This window comes from Maniola hyperantus, chromosome 5, assembly GCF_902806685.2.
Source record: "Maniola hyperantus chromosome 5, iAphHyp1.2, whole genome shotgun sequence".
Classification (NCBI taxonomy): Eukaryota; Metazoa; Arthropoda; class Insecta; order Lepidoptera; family Nymphalidae; genus Maniola; species Maniola hyperantus.
This window is the reverse complement of record NC_048540.1, coordinates 5,961,571-5,986,651: the sequence shown is the minus strand read 5'-3', so window position 1 is coordinate 5,986,651 and position 25,081 is coordinate 5,961,571. Positions and strand designations below refer to the sequence as shown.

Below are 25,081 nucleotides of genomic sequence, written 5' to 3'. Positions count from 1 at the left end.
CAGTTTAATGTATCACATGAATTTTTTTAAATTATTTTTAATTACCTAGCCTGTCACTATAAATGTTTGGATTCAAATACTAATCCATCTTTTAGATTTATTTTATTAAGCTCCTGATAAAAATTAATATAATTCTTTCTAATAATTTTGAATGTACATGTAATTGTTAGTTTTTTTAGATTTAACCCTTATTTAATGAGGTCATTGTCACGTTACCTTCCACATCATCGCTCTAGATCACCCCAACAATTGGCGATGCCAACTTAACTGATTATGTGCTATCAGGTCTATATATACAGAAATGCCAGTTTTTTATTTACTTTCCTAAGGCAATTATACTGTTTCACGATTTAAGTATTGATGGGCGTGGTTATTTTCATGTTACGGATCGGTAAAAAGTCGATTGTTCCACTAGTTCTACAAACGCATTCGGCTGCGGCTGGCGTTTTAGAGGGCTAATTTTACTGTCAAATGTTTCACTTAGTTATTAATTACTACAAATTTAATTGGATAAGAATATAGTTAATTATTATAAAATTATAGCTCAATAAAAATGACTGATATCGCTCGCACGATTTATTCACATTGCAACCTGTCTTTAAAATTTTTATATAATGTTTATTAATATAGTACGGGATTTCAATAAATATTTATAGGAAATATTCAAATTAAGCTGCGAAATCTTCCAGAGAAATAGCCTCTAGTAAATTAAGTTCAATTACTAGAAGATAATATCAATGTTACCAATAAAACAACTACCTATTATATTAATAAAAATATAGGTAATAATATTACTCTGAGTGATTTAATAAAACTGTATGTATGATTCCATAATCTGGCAAAAACTGCGTATTCGTAACGCATTATTCTGACATAACTCAATATAACTTGATATTTTAAGGAAGACTAGAAAATACGTACGTTTATTACATAAGATGATTAGCAGCTAATAAAACAATGCACATAGAATAAACAACTGATATAGATAGTAACTATTGATATTATCTAGGCTACGGGTATATTATCATTATGATGATGATGATGGTGATCATGATATGACATGATAAACTCAAACTTTAATAATCGTATTTTAATTAGGACTATTTGTGCCACTTATACATACTGACTCTACTGAAAGCAGATTTTACTGAGAAAAACCGACAAGAAATTCAGCAGTTTCTCTTTTCAAATCGAAAAAATTTTACAATACTATGTAAATAAATCAATGTAACTTGCTATTACACTATCTTGTTGGCTACTAAATGCCGAATGGTTCCATGTAACTTCTGTTATTAGTAAATTCATCAATTGTATAATGATCTCGGCTTAGTTAACATTGTTTCTCTGCGGATCGTCTGATGTCTACTAATCCGCATTTGGCCAGAGCGTGGCGGACCATGGCTTAAACCCTTCTAATTCTGATAGGAGATTTGTGCTCAGTAGTGGACTGGTGAATGGTTGATCATGATGATGATTGTTTAAAATGCAACGGCAAATCTGAGTATTCTTTGAAATTACGACCCATATTATAAATGCGAATGTGTGTTTGTTTCTTGGTTTATCCTTTGATCATGCCGCGCCGCAACAGTACAACGGATTTTTTTGAATGGATATAGTTAGACGGAGAGTGACATAGATTACTTTTTATCCCAGACAATCAAAGAATTTGTACGGGATTTATAAAATCTAAATCCACGCGGACCAATTTGCGAGCATTATAAAAGTGTATATAAAGGCTACTGCCTCAGCAGTGGCGAAGGGTGAAAATCTGAAAAAGGGAAGCCGGAAAGGTACGTACCTACCTACTTACCTAAAAGAATATCAGCTGTTCCCCATCGATTAAAGACGCTTTTTGTTTTCAAAACTCGATTTAGAAAAATTACTATCGTTACGTAACAAACAGGAAATCTGTTAAACAACAATCTATGTGAATTAAGGTAATTTCTGATGTTGACTTACCAAACTGAATCTAAATTACCGCGAACTTACACTTATTAGTTATTAATCACTAGCCCCAATTTATTATATCAAAATAAAACACCACTAACAACTTTAAAAACAAACGTGCATGGACGCTTCACAAAAACAAATAATAATCAAATCACCCTTCAAAATACAAAATACTCAAAATAGTAGTATAATACTATTAATATAATTTTTAATTTGGAGGTATAATACGGTAACTCGGATTCTAGCGGCTTACTTACGTCAAATTTGTCTGACCTGTCCGAGTTCCAAATTCGTATTCGCTACTGGGCCAGATTAAATTGGTGGGCTCCAACCGTAGAGCGAGACAGACCTAGTTCGCTCCTTTCGCTTTCGCTAGGGAAATGAAAGAGATAAATACTAAGCAAAAATCTAACTAGGGAATCCAATATTTTACGGCTTGTATGGTGTAGGACTGTAGGTGTATGTTACTTACCTACATTAGCTGTTATGCTTTTAACTTAAATTAGTAATAACAAAAAAAAATTAGCATTTGTGACGATCGAACCTTTGTATTTACGAACGTATTACCGAATTTATGTGAATAGTACCTACTTACGCTATATTATGCCAATTCTTAAAGGGAAGCCGATAGGAATCGTGTTATATTGACTCTTCGCCGCTGGTATATAGGTAAACTTTCATAAACACATCAAATTATATCCGTTATCCGTATTTAACGATTTGAAGGTAAACAGCACAGAAAACGCTACCCGCAACTTTTTAGGTTCATGAGCTGTGATGACGTCACACGGATTGTTATTTGTTAGGCAACGACATTTTCTAATACATTACAACTTCAATCCATGTGACGTCATAGTCAGAGTTCATCATGGCGTCATCAACTTCGTGCGTTTAGAATATTTTGTGGAACAGATAAAAAATTAAATCATAAAAACATCATCAAACATACAAATATTTCGCTGGGTTGTAGTCAATTTGTATCGTATTTAGCAATATAAAATAGAAAAAGATGCCATATTCAATCAAGCGTTGCATTGCCATTAGCAATTCACTGATTCTTCGGCCCAATAGGTGTATTTTAATTATAACAAAGTAGACTTATTATTACGTAAAACGATATTTATGTGTCCCTACTTACTTTATATTAGTTAAATTGATAAGTTTCAGATTATTTTTCCACTTAGTAGGTAAGAACTTACCCAATTTATACTAAGTACAACAGCTCGAAGTGCAACAGCTGTTATCAATAAATATATAGGTATATCAGTAGATTGATGATATCAGTGAAATAAATAATCTCAAACGTATAGTTACCGGACCCTCCGGAGCATGAAACGGCACAGTTCAACCGATATTATTTTAATACTGAATTGATTTAAACCAATTTAAAAAAGTGAGTAGGTAACTAATTAGGTAATGGACTTAAACAATTTAAAAATACGGTGGGGCTCGAATCTTCACGCTTCTGGTGGGATGAGAGAGGTATGAATTATAATAATTTATAGTATAGGTTGGTATATTTATTGCTGTAGAATTACGATTAATATAGCGTCTCAGTGAGATGTACCTACCTACCAAAGGTCTTAAAGCAAAATCAGAAGTAGGTACACTATTTTAGTGCATGCTAATCAATAAACATTTTGAAATCTAAAATGATATTATCAGAAACTTTACAAATAGGTACTAGATATAGGTAAGTTTTTGCGATCTTAAATACCCGCCCACCGCGGCCCCCCCGACCAAAACAGTGATTGACTTCAAGAAGCTCTCAGAGCATCTTAAGTCTATAGAATCAGTGCACATCTCTCAAATTCCTGACATTATAGGTAGTCTAGATGAAGCGTATGCAGCCTCACTGCACCTTACTAATCATATCCGCGATGCTCTAAGCGCCTGCTCCCGACAGTCGTCGACAGTTGCCGGACGACGCCAGAGAGCTCATCACCATCAAAAACGCTAAACGTAGAGCCCATGACGCATGTCCTAACGCCGACAACCGGAGAGAACTCTGGAGAGCCCAGAGGGAGGTAAAGGCTCGCCTTGCCGAACTCCGCGACGAACAATGGGACAGGAAGCTGAGTGAGCTCAAGCCATCGCATGTAGCCTACTACAGCCTGGCGAGAGCTCTCAAAGCCAACCCTGTCTCGGCCACTCCTCCGCTTTTACGTCCCAATCAACCGCCCGCCTTTGAAGATGTCGATAAGGCCGAATGCTTGGCCGATAGCTTAGAAGCCCAATGCTCCCCGAGTACCATCTCTGTAGACAAGTCCCACATAGAACTAGTCGAAAACAAACTAGCATCTATCTTCTCTTCCGCCCCAGGTGGCGATCCAATCCTCCCGACGAATAGCGGCAAAGTTCGTCAAATTATCAAAGAATTTCACGCCAAAAAAGCCCCAGGCCCCGACTCTATTAATAACAAAACTCTAAAGTTACTCCCCGACGTATTAATCAACCTCCTGGTTGTCATTTTTAACACCCTCATGGTGGGATGCTCCTTCCCCGACAGGTGGAAAGAAGCTACCGTTATAGGCATCCCCAAGCCAGGGAAACCTAGGAACCTCCCTACTAGCTATCGCCCCATTAGTTTGCTCAACACCCTTGGCAAGGTGTATGAGAAAGTCATCCTTAACCGACTTAGGTCCGTCGTAGAGGAGAAAAACCTCCTCAACGACGAGCAATTTGGCTTTCGAACCAGACACTCATGTGTTCACCAAGTGCACCGCCTCACGGAGCACATTCTTCTCGGTTTCAACCGATTCAAAACGAGAGGCATCCCAACGGGAGCCCTCTTCTTCGATGTAGCCAAAGCCTTCGACAAGGTGTGGCACGCCGCGCCGGCTTGATCTACAAGCTTTACCATCTTGGCGTGCCCGAAAGACTCGTACGTTTACTACGAGAATTTCTCACCAATCGAACTTTTCGCTACCGTCTGGATGGGACCCTATCCTCCCCAAGACCTCTCCGAGCTGGAGTCCCACAGGGCTCCCTGCTCTCGCCACTTTTGTACGCGCTGTACACCAGCGACATTCCCAGATCCCCTCATGTTCATATAGCCCAGTTCGCGGATGACACCGCTCTATACAGCTCCGACTTAAACTACCGAAACGTTAAAGCTCGACTCCAAAAGGCAGTCAGTAGCCTAGGCTACTGGTTCCGCCTTTGGAGGATAGAGGTTAACCCGGAGAAAAGCGCAGCAGTGCTCTTTCAAAAGTCCAAAAGGAAATCACAATACAAACTTCGACAGACTGAAATAACTCTTTACGACCGCCCCATACCCTGGCAAACTAATACCAAGTACTTGGGTGTAACCTTTGATGACAAGATGAGCTTCGCCGCGCACATTCGTAGAGTCCGCAAGAACGCAGCGTATGTGCTTTCCCGTCTCTACCCCATGATTTGCGCAAAAAGCAAAATGTCACTTCGACATAAAGTCACGCTATACAAAACGTGCATCCGCCCAATAATGTCTTATGCCCGTGTTGCATTTGCACACCTGCCGCCCTCATCTCTTAAACCTCTCCAAGTCCTACAGAATAAGTTTATGCGTACGACCACTGGCTCCCCGTGGTACATGCGCAACGTGGACCTCCACAGAGACCTCCAACTCCCGACAATAGCTCATTACTTTAAACAGCTTTCCAAAAACTATTTTGAGAAAGCCATTAGACACCCCAACCCCCTAATAGTTGAGGCAGTGACATACACCCCCGACCGAAACGACCCCCCTGACAAAAGGCGCCCTAAGCACGTCCTTAACGATCCCGACGATCAAATCATGACCTACAATGCTCCCTATCTCGTAGGGCTACACAATCCAACCTTATCACAGCGTCTTCGCCGGCGAAGATGAGGTCCCCGATTTCTAACGTCACCCGGACGTGGGCTCACGCCACGGCCTCGGGGGCGTACGGACTAACCAGTAGTCCAACAACTCCGCCCATCCCAACGTGGCCGTGGTCCGAGCCTCACAGGAGGCGCCCTTAGGAGGACGTTGCCCCCCGACCTCTCGAATTATTTCTTCGAGCCCTAGGGCTCACCCCCAGGCGGAGCTTCGCGCTCGCCAACCCCCCCGGTGACGCTGTAGTGGCCAGTAGGGCCTACGCAGCATAGTCAATTCGAAACAACACGATCTTAAATAAAGACAAGTTTGCAGGTTAGTTGAAGCTGTAAAACTGCCTGTATATACTGTAGAGCAAATATGTTATCTCAATATTTTAGTATCGATGTTTTGATAGGCTCGTAGCCATTCGTAGCTGACGCCGCTCTTGCCTCGAACTTTATTTGAACTTCATTGGATTCATTGTCAGCCCCCATTACCTTGGCTCAGTAAAACGATTAAAAAAGATTAAAAAAAATTGTTTTGTAATATTACAAATGATCTAAACATATAAAAAGTAAAAGGTGACTGACAGACTGATCAACACATTATCAACAGCTCAAATCACTTGACGGATCGGGCTAAAATTTGGCATACGACAGCTATTATGACGTAGGCATCCGTTGAGAAAGGATTTTTGAAAAATAAACTCTTATGGGGGTAAAATAGGGGTTTGAAATTTGTATGAAAATCTTACAGTTTTTAAGTTATATAAAAATTAAGTTAAAAATTAAGGAATACCTAGGTAAGTATTTCATGGTTTTAGAAAATCCTAAGGGAGAAAACTTAAAACCACTTTTACAGGCAGGTATGGTTCTTGCAATTCTCGAACTGTGAACTTTACTTGTGGTAACGTCGAGAAATGCAAGAACTATAGAGGGTTATATTGCTAAGTTGATTGTTAGTTCCATGGTTATAATATATGACACGGAATTTCGTAGAACCTAATTCCACGCGGACGAAGTTAAGTTTTAATTCAATTTCCTCTTGGTGGTGAAATCTATTTTAGACTAGGTATTATGCCTACTTAAATATATAGCATTTGAATAACTCTTAATATGAATTAGTTTCATAAATTACTTATTCAGTAAATCCATACACTAAATAAATAGTAAAATGGTTCAACAAAGGCATAAAACAAGTCATTTTATTAGATACGTTTATCTACCCTAACCGAAGGCGAGGGTAGATATTTTAAATTGAGGATAAAATGTTGGTTTTATGACCACTAACATGACACTCTGCTTTTCACTTCGATTGCGAGGAAATCAATAATATTATTATAAGTGCATGTCTAAAGTGAAATTTGAGCAATTTTGTAATTAATGAAGTGTGCTCATCATAGGTTCAAATGTACTGGCACTAGAGAAATTACATACCTACTTACATTTTTTTGTGTCATGACAAATTCTTGTTTACCTATAAACACTTTATGCACAAGATCATGAAAAACAGTTTTAGTCCGCTTACAGCCAGCATAAAGATGATCTTTACGAGCATGAGAAGTGAAAATTAAATTAAGATAAATATAAAAATCCAACTCATGCCATTGCTATAAAGGATACATGAATAAAAATTCATTCAGTTTGGTGACATTTTTATTAGGAAAAATTAATATTAAATATTTAATTAACTTCAACAATAACAAGTACCTATGAACGTGCGAAACATACACGTATGTATTTCTTGTATTTCATATTTAATGTCTATTTGGTACTCGTATTTTTGACTTACTTAGGATACTTCGGGTGATGTATAGTCACGTGATATTCAGTCTTTACGACTTTTCCTTTGTGATTATTTTCAACATTACCCTCGTCATTTTCGTTGCCTTCGCGGAGTTGTTCTTCTTTCTTTTCCTCCTTTTGTTCACTATTTTCATTTTTTTTGGATTCTTTGCGGCGTTCTTCATTGCGGCTTTTATTACCATGTCCACGTTTTTCTTTTTCTCCGTTATTATCATTACGTTCATTCGATCTAACATAACGCAATTCTTCATTGCGATGACGTTTACTCCAACGATTCGGTTGCCAGATTCCAGTGGTAGCTTTCAATTCATGACCACGTCTTCCATAATTTCTTCTGTCTAAATTATTTCGCCCACGCTTCCAGTGCTCTTCTCTAAGCTCGGTTTCTTCACCTTCCTGATTTTCAGATTCTTCTGCTTCTCCTTCTTCTCTATTTTCTTCTGCCTCTTCTACACCGGAATCATTATTTTCTGTTTCCCCTTCTCCTTGAGATTCATTTTCATTACGATTATTGCTTTCATTTGCTTGACCATTTTCGTTTTCTTGAGAGTTTTCATTTTCACCTGAATTTTCTTCCTGGTTGACTTCTCCTTCACCTTCTTGTCTTTTGTTTTCTTCTTCCCAGTGCTTAATGTATTCAACATTTGCTTTGAATCTGAAATTAAAAATATCACAATTTATTTATCTCACTATATTATTAATTCACTTATTTGACTTTCAAATAATGCATACACAGTTATATATTTTGAAAAATAAATGATTTAATTTGAATTTTGATTGATTCATCATCAGATCCAATACATCTTTCAAATTTTAACGAAAATCACTTACCCGCTGTGTTTATCAGCGTGATACTTAACGGTACGCTTTAGGCCGTCTGGTTGGATAAGCCAGTAATGTCCTTTTACGTCATCACCCTTTCGTTGTTCGTGTTGGCCCTTGAAGTCATGCGTATGTGGGTCCGAAACTTCATATGCGAATTCATAGGAGGGATACGCCGAATCCTAAAAAAACACAAAACACATTTCGAAAAGTTCATTATCTTGCTTTAAAAAGTCAGACAAAAATTAACTTACATAATGTACTTCTTGAGGTTCGGCTTCATGAGATTTAACATGAGAAACCCAATTCTCTATTTTGACTCGTTGCTTCGACGTAGGAGGTCGGGCTTCGCTTAGCGCAAAGATCGCCAAAAACGTTATAACCTATGAAAACATTTAAATTATTCCTTTTTTATAAAGTATTTATATTTTCTTGTATGGTATACTTTAATGTGTTATGATAAAAAAAATTGACTTTCACTGTTTCTTGTCTAACACTTGCCACTCTTTAAAAATATTAATAGATGATATTATGATTTGTGAGTTAAGTAATTGTTATAAGATTTTATTAATACCTTCCAAGCCATCGCCTACGATTCTCCCAATAGGTGATGCTAACTTAAGTGATAACACGCTATCTTGTGTATTTATACCAAAATATTGCTATGCATTTTAATCTGCTGTTTCCTATAAGAAATCAATATAGCTGCAATTACGCAGTTTCACGATTTAACTTGATAGGCGTGTACTCAAATAATTAGTGTAATATATTATAAGAAAATTAAGATGACTTGCTGGCCTTTAGGTATATTGTATTTTTGCATTTTTAACCGACTTCAAAAAAGGAGGAGGTTCTCAATTCGTCGGAATCTTTTTTTATTATATTAATTTTTCATTATCTGACGTGTATCGTTTACAAAAATGAAGACTAACTTCTCTTCCCCGTATTTATCAATCCACTTTTCTGATCTGGTTTCTATTAAAATAATACTTAGTAAATAATAAAGTTTATAGAAAATCAACTCTTGTACCAATATTTTATCACAACCAACTCAATGATAATGATGAAAATATATAAATTATTTTGTTAATTATTACTAATATTAGAAATAGCTTTTCAATAATCAGATATCTTAGTTCAATTACCAAGTGCAGTCATGTTTAAATTAGGTATGTGAATTAAACACCTGTAGGTTAGTGAAAAATTATGCAATAATAATTTCATGATTCATTTATGCACATAATATTTCTGAAAATACGTTATTATATTATTATAATGTACCTAAATTTGTTTCAGTAATGGTGCCATTGTTTATTTAAACTTTCTTTTTAAAAAATCAATTTTTAATTACAAATAAACTATTAATAAACTTAAATCTAAAAAAAACAACATTAAATTAAAACTAAAATAAATTAAATTAAATCTAAAACCTCATCGAGACCACCGCAGCGAGGCATTGTACCCAAGATGCTGGCAGCTTTACCCCTTTGGATGGCCAAACTAATTCTTTGGCCAAGGTAGCTGCCAGCTCTCGGGTCCCCGGTTGACTCGATAACTCTTTTCGCAATTTCTTCAAAAAGAGCTCGAGCCCCCGGGCCCCACGGCCCCAAGGTCTCCACACCAAAAGGCACGAATACGAAGCTCCCATCGAGGTTTTCATATTTGCGCCTTTTGACCTGTTCGGCGCAAATATGAAAATTAAATTATAATTCATATTATTTATTTAGTATTTGTTGGGTTTATTTCTTTTCATAACAATATTATACAAAATCACCAACTAATTAGGTATACTTACTTTAATTCAATTATATTTAATTAATAAAAAATACAGTTATAATCATAATTGTATTCGATAAATAAAGCATTATTTTTTGTAATTTTATGTACAAACGAACGCGCCTGAATCATTATAATCGATTTCATAATTTTTATACTAATTGCAATTAAACAAGCAGGCGGTATCTTTGAGTTCATATCATTCGTTTTCTGAATCTGAACGCAGATTCACTGAATCATGTTTGGCTAACTTGGAATACGTAAAAACATTTGAACACGGATTGGAGCTTTAATAAAAGGTAAGTGCCAATAAAAAAATATTAAAAGAATAGCGCTATCTTTATTCAGTTTAACATGGAGGTATTTGTGCAGGTTAATTCTCGACTCTAGTATCATAAGGTCGGATGTGGATTTTTGCTACTTTTCAGGAGAGCCAAAACAAAAATGCTAGGGAAATCGGGTCATAATTTATAAACTACTAGAGATACAATTTCAGTTGTTTTTGTTATATTTAACACTTAACTGTACCTATCATTAACTATTACTAGAAATACTTTATCATTAATAAATAAAATATAAACTCACAATTTCTTCAAAATGGACGATATGCGACTTTATGCTGGTAATATTCGTAACTGTGCTAAAAAATTGTGTACATAAGTTGTAAACCGACTTTATGGCTGCAATTTTTACTATTACAAATTTGAAATAAAAGTCGGATCTATTACTTAATATTTCATAATACTTCTTAACTGATTATACATAAGTAATATTCGGACAAAAGATCACAGTAGTTATCTCACAAAAATATTTTAGGAGTTTTGTGAGATAGCAACAATGTACCTATCTGATTTTTCTGAAACTGATTAGTTAGATCTGAAACATAATAATTGCATTCGCCCGATAGTCTGACCATTGCATCCGTGTAAACCTTGTGACTTCTGAATGAATGAAAATAACATTTACAAATTCACAAATAAAGCCCATTAATTAAAAACAACGGCCAAAAATTGGAAAAAAAATATTACAAAGTAATTAGAAACCTACAGTGGGCCAAACATTTTTTGTGGAATTGCATACATGACGGTTACATCAATATAGAAATCTAAAACATGCCAACATAGCCTGATTTTCCTTATAATGATTAGGTACGTAAAGTAAGAATGGAAGTCAGCATGGAACTACTGCAAAAGTTGGTTATATTTTACAGTGGATAATGGTTTCTCATTATGTCGTATATTGGGCGAAAGCGGGGAAGAATTTTAAGTTTATATGTACCTATAACATACTAATGAAATACAAAAAAGTCTTCTTTAAAGTAGTTTTTATAAAATAATATCACCCAGCATTATTGCGTTAGTTGTAGCCAGGTAATATATTCCGAAATCTGAAAATCCCCGCCGTTCTTTTTTTTTTTGATATAACAAACGGTCCTGATATATTATCACCTTTGTAAAGGGATGTGGTCTTTAAAAATATTTTGTAGTGCCAAATCAAACTTATCAAAAAGTTTTGTTTCCTTCGCATGTTCTTGTCAACTGCGACCAATCTCATAGTAGTAGTTAAGTAATCTGCATTGTTTTCAGCTGTTCCCTTTTTTTCTATTTGTGCATGGATTACATCTTACTCAACGTAGGTACATGTTGCATTTTAGCATAAAGCTTGTGATTTATCACCTTTTAGTGTGGTAATCCTTATAATAATCATAAGTAAGCCATAACGATTATCATGCTCCGATTATGACCGACACAATTATCAGACCACAAAGTCAATTCTTCAACAATTTCGAGAATACTTTGTTTCTTCTCTAGTAGATTAACGAAATAAGACAAGATACTGTTTTATTCCTTCCGCTGCAGCTGATGTTTTCAGACCACATTAAAGTAGCAACACTGCTGGTAGCATCGTGAATCGTTTTTAAGGTGCAGAAACTACGCAGGTATAAGGATTTACTGTAAGTCAAATCTGGCATTGCCACTTTTGTAATAAAAAAAATACTTTCTGCTTTCTTGAAAATTCCATTGCTTCTGTTTCGACTGTTCTTTTTAACAGATACTTTTTTGAACTGTTTCTTTCGTGTTTTAGTTAAGTTTTTTATTTTTTACTTTCACTTTTATTAGTTGTTTAATTAATAAATTAATTTATAATACATTTATATTTAAATTAACATAATCTAAAGCTTCCTATAATTAGGTATGTTTCGTTAGAATCACTATCATCACATATTGTAGGTGCCTTATAATTTCTGCTCTCGATTAATATCAAATTCGGTCGATTATAAGACGGGTAAAGAAGAAAAAAATTGATTAGGTACTCTAATTTTTTAAGGCTACCTTAAAAACTAGGGCAATAAATTTTTGAACTGATGATTGAACTATGACTCATAAAAAACACCATAAATGCACGGTTTTTGTTTAGTGGGGTATTATTAAAATATATGTTTAGATTTCCATGGTGTGATTTTCGTGGTCCTAAAAGATTTTCTAGTCTACATTTTCAAAATGTCTTCAGCTTTATTCTGGCTCTTTACTTTTTTCCCGCAGTTTAGTCCAAAATTTTGGTGAAATAGGATGGATCTCTTACCTATTAATCACATCAACTTTAATGTAGTCACAAACAAAAAGCTTTATTTCAACTTACTTCCATGAATTTTATTGCAAAATTATTTATATTACAAGGCAAAAAGTCTTAAATGATTCACAGTCCAAATATTAACACAAAAAATTCGAAGCATAACATCTGTTGTGATTTTACCTAACAAAATTATTACATATTTTAGAAGCAGAAGTGCGTAACTGCAGTACCAGCTAGTATTACAAATAAACTTATTTCGTAGCATAATGGTCGAACTCAAAATACATCTATCATTTTTCTCCATTGCTTTGGTGCATACATACGCAAGTCAAAAAATATAATTATGGTTCTCCAAATTTTTAGAATGTGTTCAGATACGACATTATGCATGTATTTATCTTTGCAACGAAAAGAGATAGAAATACTGGTGTCAGCTTGGCAGAAAGAGCCCGAAATGCTCATTACCTTTATGTAAAAAAGTGAGTTTGGTCGGAAGTACACATCCGACCTTATGATACTAGAGTCGAGAATTATTTAGTACATTTTTGTTCAGTCTTCGTGAGGTGCTCGTCGAGAATCTATGGAGACGTCTTTAGATTAAATGTGATGTGACAGGTGAATATGATGATGGGGCGATGAATGGTGGACTACTGCGTTGAATCTGTAACAAAATAGATCACTTTAAAAAGTTGAAACATATTGTAGCAGTGTCATACACAAATTAAAAAACCGGCCAATTGCGAGTTAGACTCGCGCACCGAGGGTTCCATACTTTGGTATTTTTTTCGACATTTGCACGATAATTCAAAAACTGTGATGCATAAAAATAAACAAAAATCTGTTTTAGAATGTACAGGCTGTAGTTGCTTTTCGGAAGCTCGATGCCGCGTTTAAAGGCTCCACCCGTACAAATATGTAGTACAATATCCCGTCGCAGTGATCAAGTCGATTTTCAAAAGCTAGATGCCATGTCAGACTGCTAAAATGTGCGATTTGAAACGGTGATCGAACACAGCATGGAAATAGTCGCTATTAAACGAGCGATTTCAATGCAGAGATCGAACACAGAAATTAAGGTGGTTTGATAGATCCAGCCGCGAAAATTCAAATATTAGTTAGTTTTTCGAAAATAGTAGACTAATCATACATCGAAGGCTATGGTGATGAGTTTTGCGGGCATAACATTTATGCATCTACATGTTTTTCCATAAAAACTTTGGTCAAAAATACTCATTTACTTCATGATTTTAAGCTTACTTCGTGGTTTAACGACATATTTTAATGTATAAATGAGTCCCGTCGTGACCACGACCCGTGCAATTGGGTTGAAATATCTCGACAAATAAAAACAAAAATTAATCGTGGTATGTACCCGTTTTATTCATTTACTTCATATTTGTGCAAATCTGGGAAAATTCTGAAAATTATCTTTCAGGAACAATTAATATGAAGTTAATGAGTTTTTATGGAAAAACAAGTAGATGCATAAATGTTATGCCCGCAAAACTCATTACCATAAGCCTTCGATGTATGATTAGTCTTCTATTTTCGGAAAACTATCAAAAATTTGAATTTTCGCGGCCGGCTGTATTAAACCACCTGTCGCAAAGTCGCCAATCGCTAATAGCATCGTGTCCACTATGGCCCTTATTTATGAAATAAGAAAAGTGTACGTCCACATTTCTTATTTCATAACAAAGGCATAATTGTCTTATATTAATACTGTAAATAAAAATAATTTTCTGACGATGTTCCGACATGTTACAGCTCATTAAGTTTACTCATTGATGACGGCTTTACATTGCCTACTTCCTATTTATATAATGATCTTATACCTAATTGAATGTTATGTTTCAGTTACCAAAACACGTAAGTCTAAGTTTTTAAATATTGATCTAATTATTTAATCACAATAAATATTTACGTATGTAAGTTTATAGTTAATTAGATCGAGAGTAGTTATATTGGTCGAAAGAAAATTGGAATAACCTTCTAACCTAAACTTTCCGTCATACCTTTGCCAATTTTGCTTTGCAATTTCCCAATAATAAATACCTAAGTATAGTAGATTCTTAGCTTCCTAGTTCAATATCAAAATTTAGCAGGTTAAGGTCAATGTCAGGAGCAAATTGGAGACTTTACAGTCTCAAATTTCTTCAGGTTCTGTTACCAGAACCAAAATGAAAAATTCTGAATTAACTTAGGTATACTTAATAGCTTTGCGAAAAAAAGAAGTACTTAGTTACATAATTATCGGCTAAGTGCAGTAATATAATGTATATTGACAACGCGACCGTGACTGTACCATTTTCAGGCTCTTTTTAGAAACTGATATAGTTATTTGACCATATCGATAGCTATGCCAACTTAGGCTCAATGTACGAGTAGATCGAAGGGCAAACTACGCTTGCAAGCTCTTACGAGCAGTCACGCCCATGTTCGACAAGCTCAGTCAACGCTGATACAATGGTTCCAAGGTTTGACTCGGCGCCCGCGCCCGGTGGCACGGCCAGACAGGGGATCCTTTACTGTGCCACGGATTACGGCATCCGTCGAAGCTAATAGCGATGCGCCCGGGACGTGGCTCCGGCATCCCGAACTCTAAAGAATGCAGGAGTGTTCGAGGGATACCGAGGCGTGCCGAAGGTTGCCGATACGGCATGTTCAAGTTTGCATAGCAAGCATTCATTGTACTGAAAAATCTTGAAAAATCCTTTGCAGTGGCGTGGCCTGAGTGGGTGCTGGGCATTATAAATAGATATGCCTCAGAACAAAGACTGTTAGAAGTAGCCCTATTGTGACACTTACTGTTAGAGCGAGATAGCTAAATGTATTTAAGTTCTTGTTAGAACGTGACAAAATGATTATGTTTTGTCCTTATCACCGTGGCCACTTTTTTTTGTTTGTCAAAATGTATTTGTACGTGAGTATTTGACAAACAACGTGAAGTGTAGAAGGAATGACATTTCACAAGTCAGAAAATCTGCTTGAGCGCGAGGGACTGAGTGGGCCACGCTAGTTGCAAACCTGTGAGGTATGCATAATGCACAATGAATTTGTATAGTACTCAAATCACAATACGGTCAACTGTCAAACTTCTACCTTGCGTTTGCGTTTTCCATCTTAAAGTGGTTATAATTATAAGTTTCTAAAACGTGTGATCGTGAGCAAACGGAACAAGCAATTTTATTAAATAGGCAATTAATTAATCACAGATTAAAATGGGCTTACCCAGTACGATCGTCGGCCTTGTACTCTACTTTCCTGAAGCGGCCGTCAGGTTCTACAAGTTCGTAGCCTCCTTGTACAACATCGCCATGTCGGAACTCATGCTGCGACTTCACGTCTCCGGTGTGGTGGTCGTGGACCGAGTACGCGAATTTGTACTCTGGGAATGCCTGTGGAGACAAAACCAACTAGTTCATTCCCGTGACTTCACCATTCAAGATTTTGTGTCAAATTTCGTGTCAAAAGTACGATTTTAGTCCTTATTTTAAAGGTGAACCGTCCTTTTGACATGACAGTTGACCCATAGAGTTAAAATGGCGCGTGAGGAGTCATTTTGGACAGACTATATGCCATGTGATCTTACTGTACTTTTTATAGAAACAGCACTGTTTAGTGTTATGCATTGGAGTCTGGAGAAAGGTAATAATATGATGTCATAATTTCACATAGTTAAGTTGGTTATATCTCTGGTTATGTCGTACCATTATTGTGTTTACACAACAGTACGTATCACTTACGTGAAGTCAGTACCCGTAGTACAAGATTTTACGTCTCACCAAACCAAACCAAATTCGAGAGTCGAAATACTTCCGCGTTACAGTAAAATGGACCTAAACAGCCTTGAATTGAAGTCAAATATTCAATGCCACTGATTTTAATTTCGCAATGTTTCCGCTTGGAGCGCTGGCTGTAGAAGTGTAGACAAACTTGAGCTTTAAAACAAGGCATTTAAGATCCAGTTTACTGTAACGCGGAAGTATTTCGACTCTCGAATTTGGTTTGGTTTGGTGAGACGTAAAATCTTGTACTACGGGTACAGATTCTAGTTTATTATTGAAATAATTTTCTCCTGAATGAATTGTTAGTTTCATAATTATTTTGTCTTTCAAGCAAGGCAGAATTGGGCAAATAGGTAGAGATTCACTATTGCACACCCTTCAAGTCAGTGTACTTATAAATAAATAAAAGTTTATTTAGCTCACGATCAATGCAAGGAAAAACAGATGTTAAAAACTAAAATTTAAACTACGAGCTAGAAAACATAAAAATCAAAAATGATTTCATGTGTGAGTTAAAATGGCTATTGCCTCAGCATAATGCTGCAGTATTTGACTACAGTGCAGCGTTGATTTTCAGGCAGAGCCGTATAGTATGGAAAATTTATAGTTTTTTAAGGAAAATCTATCAAATTATCGCAATTATAAAAAGAAGTCAGCCCCTGCATCTGTCTTTTTGAAAGCGTTTTTCTCAAATAGTTGAACGGATTGTTCAAGCTTCAACCAAAAGAAACTTTGCAATTATTACTTTTCTATATAAAGCCATTATTGCGTACAGTGAAGTAGTATAGCACTTAGTAACTACTACTGATTAAAGAAAATAACAACAAAATTACTTACATAATGATCGTGATGCGGCACGTGGTGTATAGGTACATGTGGCACGTGATGGTACAGTGGCAGGTGATGATGAATGGACTCTGGGTGATGGATGGGCACTGGGTGATGAATGGGCACTGGGTGATGGATGGGCACTGGGTGATGAATCGGTATTGGGTGGTGAGGCCCGTCGTGCTTAATCACCTCCTGATGAGAAATCGCTGGGTGATGGTGATGATGGTGGTGAGGGAAAAGAGCGTTACTGGCCGATATAAGCGTTAGAATACCTAATAGCTGAAAAAATTAGTTATGGTTATTAAATGGGATTTTCGGATGCCTGGACTGATTGGTGGGTGAATGTTAATCTGCCTATGTTATGAACAAAGATATCATTTACAGTAATTGTTATAGCTTAGGGCTAACGATAACCTGGAAAAAATATAATTTATTTTAGAAGGTTCCATGGTGGCTGCGAAAATCTGATGGAATCGCTACGCATTATTTGCGATTATTGGAAACACTACGTGCTCGATATAGAGTCCTTACATCTAGATTCAGAAGTCAAAAATCACACTAAATTAATACGGAAGTGTTATTTATTCAAAGTTATTTATTCAATTAACAATAATACCTAGTTGTTAAATAGTCTCACAAAATATTTCACTTACTCTATGCATCTTTAACTAGAAAATTTAAGTTATAGTAAGAAAAATTCTAAATGGAGTCAAAGACAATAGTGGTTGTTTGTGACCTGGCTCATTAGCTTTTATAGAGGTTTGTTGTGGGAATTAATAGAGCAAAAATCAATTTCTCACCGTTTGCTAACAGATTTATCGCAATATCTATAAGTATATTGCACGTGTGTCAGGAAGGCAATTATCACATTATTGCTCCTTTTAACCTGAAAAGAATCTGATAAGCTGTATTTGGTAGATATTATTTCATGTAAAACCGATAAACGCAAAGCGTAGTTCCGGTCTTGCCTTGAAGATGAAATATTCGGGCTAAACAAATTTAATCATTAATGAATAAATGCATAAAGCCAACCACAGTAACAGCTATAATATAGTATGCTATATAATATAAATTTATAGCGAGAATTACTGCGATGTACTTATTAGGGTTCCGTACCTCAAAAGGAAAAACGGAACCCTTATAGGATCACTTTGTTGTCTGTCTGTCTGTCAATAAACCTACAGGGTACTTCCCGTTGATTTAGAATCATGAAATTTGGCAGGTAGGTAGATCTTATAGCTGACATTTGGGGGAAAATCTGAAAACCGTGAATTTAGGGTTAGATCATACAAAAAAAATTAAATTGTGTTTTAGTATTTAGTATTTTCAACTTTCGAAGTGAGTGACTATACCAAGTGGGGTATCATATGAAAGGTTTTCACCTGTACATTCTAAAACAGATTTTTATTTATTTTTATTATGCATCATAGTTTTTGAATTATCGTGCAAAATGTCGAAAAAATTCGACTGTAGTACGGAACCCTCATTGCGCGAGCCTGACTCGCAATTGGCCGTTTTTTTTATAAACTAGACTTGCTAAATCACCCACGCTTCGCTGTGGCTCAATCGGATATTAATAATTGTATTATTAGGGAAGTAAATAACTACGAAGTATGTATTGATTGCTATTTCTAAAAGATATTTGTGATTTTATGCGAATATATGAAAAACTACTAGAATATAAAAATATACTATCGTAATTAACACCGAGAGACAGATAAATAAATAAATACATGTAATGTAGTATAACCATTATATTTTATTCTTTAATACAAATAAGGTTTTTAAGAACAATGTTTATTACAAGCTGATTGAACAACAATGGTTCAAGAAAAAGTTTGACAATACAGGTTTGTAACAACATAGGCGTTGATTATGAAATGTAATTTTGTCATGTATAAATTAACACGTCAAGTGAACTAGCGTTCATAAGATACCTATAGTTCGCGACAGGTTGACATGGCCATCGGCGACGAGGCGGGGGAACGCATGAATTTTTAAAAATCCTTTCTTAGCGGATGTCTACGTCATAATAGCAATCTGCATGCCAAATTTCAGCCCGATCCGTCTAGTAGTTCGAGCTGTGCGCTGATAGATCAGGTTTTGACATTATAACTATCTGTAGACTGTAGGCAGTAGGTAATTCAGTTTGTTCAAAAATGTATGTTATTATGTAGCGTTTAAGCCTAAACAATTGACGAAAAAATGTTAAAACCGACATAATTTTTCGCCCACCACGTTTTTATTATTGTTGGAATAAAAAACGAATTTCTGTTAAATCGGTTTTTAGTAAAAACTATGTCTCATACCTGTAAGAATCATATTATTTACGCGAATATATTATACCTAATTTGTATTTGAAGGATACTAAAGGTCAGGATCTATACCTATTAAACGTTTAGATACTCGTAGGTAAGTGGTTTGAGGGACAATAGTTGAATTGGGCCAAAAAGGTAGGTAAAGGGACAAAGACTAAAGGGTAAATATACCTATTTATATATTTGCCCTTTTATATGATAGAATTAGGTACTTATCGGTTTTAAAAATCAACGGAGACAGTACCTTCAATTCGCTTTGTCGTACTGTGAGCGTATTTGTATTTATGGGTCAATGTCTGAATCTGTCTAAGGTGATCCGCCCACGTCCGACAATCGGTAATCGATTTTTGTCGGCAAAAAAATAAAATTACAGATTGCAACACACACGACTAAACAGAAAGTCGATGCCTCCCGAGTCCCGACCGATTTAATTGCCGGTGGAAAATGGAACGTTCGGATACCTATTTGTATGCGCTAACGCGTACCCTTCACCAAGAGTCGGCCGCGTCCACTTGACGAACGTAAATTAAGCTCTTTAATAATCTCTGAGATTACTGAGATTGGATCAACCTAGAATTCTTTTTTTCTTCTGTTCCTCAAATATAACCAAACACAGCTTCCTCTGTAAATTCATGACGTGCACTTACCACGATAGATACATACTGGCAAAGTGACGTACGTATGCGTTGAATCTATATATGTATATATAAAAGGAAAAGCTGACTGATCTATCAACGCACAGCTGAAATTTGGCATGCAGATAGCTATTATGTCGTAGGCATCCACTAAGAAAGGATTTTTGAAAATTCAGCCCCTAAGGGGATAAAATAGGGATTTCAAATTTGTGTAGTCCACGCGGATGAAGTGGCGAGCATAAGCTAGTCTGTGATAAAAGTCGGCGAAATTATCGGCCCGATTATCAAACTTTCAAAAAGTCCGTCAGCGGAGTCTTCGGCTTTTTACGCACTGCATCCAATCCGAATCCGACAATCACCGTATTCGAAGTAGCCGTACCTAAGTACTATTTGTATGAAGGATTGCGCACTAAATCCGAATTTCATTTTCTAAAGCCGTAAGAGGAAATGCAGTGTGTAAAGAGCCTAATATATATTTAAAGAGATAAAAAAGAATGGTAGCAATCGATGCCATTGAGAATGCATATTTATTGGTAACGCAAAAGCATTTCATTTGTTAATTCGATATAGGCTAATTTATTTTGTGAGCTTTGTATCAATAGGGTATTTGAGCCTGGTGTATTCGGATATCAAACTATTTGTCAGACTGTCTATCCAAAAGTTGAATAGGAATAGTAATAAAGCATAGGAAAGATATGAAACTAAGTACCATAGTACATAGTAGAATAGTTGCATATTATAAGTTTTAATAATGTGCTGTGCATGTAAGTTAAACTCTTAACAAACTTTCTGTCGAGTTTCTTGCTAGTTCTTCTCGGTAGGAAGGGTGGTAGATAGGTATATAGTGACGATTCAAAAGTACTTGTAAATGTTTATTTGAATAAAAATCTTCCTATTTCTATTTCTAATCATAGACCTATAAATACACTTCCTAATGTGATAAGATGTATGTAGCTTTTAGACTTTTTGTATTATCTGATGAACATTGAATATAGGTTTTATGCCTTAATAAAAACTTTATTATTTTCATAATCTATATAGACCACATTACAAAGTTTACCATTAGTTATATTACATTTTTAAAATTCTTTTATACAAACTAAATATCAGGTAGGTAGGTATATTATCATTAATATTTATTGAAAAGGATTTATTTTAAATTTAAGAGTCAGATAAAATACGCCCAGCTCAAGTCCAGCTGTAGTCTGTATCTAATTCATATGTCAATGCGAATGAGTATGTCGATTCGACGAGAACAAGGAGATAATAGAATTAATATATCAATGTCAAATACAATACTGAGTTTGTCATGTACACGTCAACGAAAAAAGCACAGGTATTTAAAACTGAAAATATAATGGTCTCAAGAGCATTATATTTCAAAATTGTCAACTCAATTTTTATAGTATAAGTAATTTATCAATATCGTTATACTTTACCATTAGTAAATAACTTGTTCCGTCTTTATTGGCATGCGAATATTCAGTCTCATTGACTGAATCGTTCGGTCTTGAATCGTTGCGTCCTAGATGACTCCTGTAACTTCATTGACGTGAATTTAGGTTTTAAAAATCCCGTGGGAACTCTTTGATTTTCCGGGACCAATAGCCTATATCCTACCTCGAAATGTAAACTATACCTACCACTCAGTGTGTTTTATGGTGTTTATCACTTTCGCATATTTATAATATAAGTAGGTACCTAGTTGTAGGAAGTATTGAATATAATAATTTAAAAATATGGTAGGTAAATATTGCGTGAACTTGATTTATTTCTAAATATTTCATGATCCGTAATGATACTATTTCCTTTTATCAAAGTAATCTAAATATTTAAAACGAAAAGGTGACTGATAGACCGACTGACTGATCTATCAACGCACACCTAAAACTACTGGACGGATCAGGCTGAAATTTGGTATGCAGATAGCAATTATGACGTAGACATGCGCTTACAAAAGATTTTTGAAAATTCAACTCCTAAGGGGGTAAAATAAGGGTTCGAAATTCGTGAAGTCCTGCGAACAAAGTCGCGGGCATAAGCTAGTTATCATATAAAGTCGCATTTATACACGGACAATACGAACCTAGGTAGATAATAATGGAAAAAGTACGCACGTAACGTAACGTATAGGTTCTCACGTAACTACACAAAAGGTAATACAATGAGAATAGCTAGAATGCTATGCATACGGTGCGCGTGTAAATGCTGAATATTTCTGAACGCTAAAGCCCAACAAACATATTGCTCATATTATTATGCAAGGCTTAGTGTGTATTGATGGAAATATTGACATATTTTTTTAACGATTTGCCATGAAATAAATGTATGAGAAGCTAATAAAAATGTTCATAACTTATTTATTACCTACTAGAAAGAAAAAAAGAAAAAAAGAAAAGACGTTTATATTCCAAATTGTGCCACACATCACATCTTATAACTAAGAGCTGGTTATTCCGGCGCTTCTTCCACCTGAGCATAAGCCCAACGTGCTTCAAGCAAAAGAAGAGACGGAACAAACTGTCATGTGCACTAACTTCTATTACGTGTATGAATTTCAATGTCACCTGACCTAATTTATGACCTATTCGCTACTTTTATCCCGGAAAATTAAAGAGTTCCCACGTACTTTAATAAAAAAACTAAATCCACGCAGACAAAGTCACGAGCATCATCTAGTTCTGTCTACGGCTTTAGTAGGTAATTGGTTTGCTTTATGTAACCTCAAGGTCACGGCGTCGATTCATTCTATCGACTTGATTTATCTGGGGCTCTTTGGTCGGCAATTTTATTATCTAATTTTCTAATCAAAACAATAAGAGTAAGATTGAAGCCTTGGATATTATTTTTACCTATATAAAAATGAATATGAAAGATTTCATCACTGAGAAATAAATTACCATTATTTAGTTAATTCTAGCTGATGCCCAGCATGCGTTGCATTGCAACTCGCGCGCCACTTATTGTATGTTGATGGTACCTACTATGTCAGAAATATCCACGCAAGTATTGACAACAACTGTTCAAAGTTTCGATTCATTTGGATAAACGATTCGCGAACGCATAGGTAACGAACGCATAAATATCTTACGCAAATATTATTTTTTATATATGTAATAGTTATTATATATACTCTATCAGACTCTATCTATACTTACTATAGCTATAATAGATGGGTACAATGCGGCACAATATCCTTTGATGTCGGGACTATCGTAAGAAAGTAGCTACCTATTTCTTTTTATGTGATAAATTACATTTGTCAACTTCCCATGCAAAATATCGTATGCATCAATCATGTAACGAATATTTCGAAACATAACCTCCGGGGAACGAAGGAAATTGGTGTAATTTGTTCCGTGGCGATTATGCACCTAATGTGCTTTGTTTGTGGCACTGTAATGTGTTGATTACGTTTAAATTGCCTTTGCCCATTGATGAAATCACCCTTTTTATTAGCGAGTGACAAACGATGCGACTCAAGATTGCAGTTAGGGTTTCCAGCCGTTCCTACTTTATAATAATACTATACCGATTGTACTAAATTCGTAATTATTTTACGAGAAGAAAAACTTTATTTTATTTACATATTTTGAATCTTGAAGGTTTTTATTTCATTGTAGCGCATTAAGCTATTTTTCTCCGTTTAATTCATAAATTTGTTTTCGTTTATGAACACAGCAAATGCAAAAACCTCAATGTCAATTTATCAATATTTCTTTTCTTTATCGCAGAAAATAAAAATGTGGCATACGTTTTTATTTTCTGCGCATCTTTGTTATTTGAAGTTTCGTTCTTGGTTGGGTGGTTGAGTGATTGCAGTGCAACTAGTAAGTTGCTAATAAAAATAATCACATAGTATAGTGTAGAATGATTCTTAACTGAGATATAGAATATACTTGAGTATTTTTTAATTTTTGTGTTTATGTAATTTTTGTTGCCAAAAGCAACAAAAAAAGGTGGTAAACATACCCCATGAAAGCAATGATTAAGTTAGAGCTGCGCATGCTTAGAATCATTATGCATATGCATATGCATATCATTCACTCTTACTTTGAAAGTAGGTACTTCATGTTAAGTAGGTAGATATAAGTACTTAAGTGGCAGGAAAGACGGGTGCCGGAAGGGCGTTTCTAACCTTAGTTAGCGATTTATATCAGAAACGTTTAACAAAATTGTTTCGTGCGAGTAGATTGTTGACCACATCTCAAGGATGCCAACACTCATGGTGTCTCGGTGAGCTTTGGTAGAACGATGAAGAGAAGAAGATTTAAGAAATGAAGTTCCTGAGCAGACTCTCCAAAGTAGATATATAATATATATCCTGGCGCCTACAATTTGATAAAAGACCATATGCAAATGACACTGTGACTGTGCTGTAGACTGAGCAGTTCTGCCTGCGCTTGTGTTGATCACCAATATTTTTTGGATGCGGCTATCTATCGAGTCTATGCATCAAGTTGGTACTTGGCAGAGCCATCCCAAAGGTGGTAACAGTACTCGCTGCCAGATCAGACTTCAGCCTGGTAAATTGTGAGGCGTTGTTTTGGCGTGAAATACTGCTGCCTTATTTAAATAATTCAAATCCTATTCCAATATAATATAATAATCTCATTGTATTAAGATGAAAAGAATTAAAAGAAAAACTAAATAAAGTAACTAAAAAAACTACGTATCTAATTATTTCAATGTACAAACCATTCATTGCCATTAAAGCGGCGAGATTTATTTTTATTTTTTAGAGCAATTTTACTTATGG

General features: G+C 35.5%; 2 protein-coding genes across 2 annotated transcripts in view; one reads left to right on the top strand and one right to left on the bottom strand.

The window, feature by feature from the left end:
• LOC117982326 (cuticle protein 8-like) overlaps positions 1-25,081 on the top strand; it is an 82,596-nt gene that overhangs the window by 30,792 nt on the left and 26,723 nt on the right. The gene's annotated exons all lie outside the window — the stretch shown is intronic.
• LOC117982522 (uncharacterized protein DDB_G0283697-like) overlaps positions 1-25,081 on the bottom strand; it is a 34,097-nt gene that overhangs the window by 5,743 nt on the left and 3,273 nt on the right. The window contains 9 exon segments of the mRNA XM_069498680.1: positions 217-232; positions 7,565-8,000; positions 8,034-8,233; positions 8,410-8,582; positions 8,664-8,783; positions 8,975-8,989; positions 13,351-13,411; positions 15,982-16,148; positions 17,376-17,648. Coding sequence (XP_069354781.1) covers positions 217-232; positions 7,565-8,000; positions 8,034-8,233; positions 8,410-8,582; positions 8,664-8,783; positions 8,975-8,989; positions 13,351-13,411; positions 15,982-16,148; positions 17,376-17,648 — 1,461 coding nt within the window.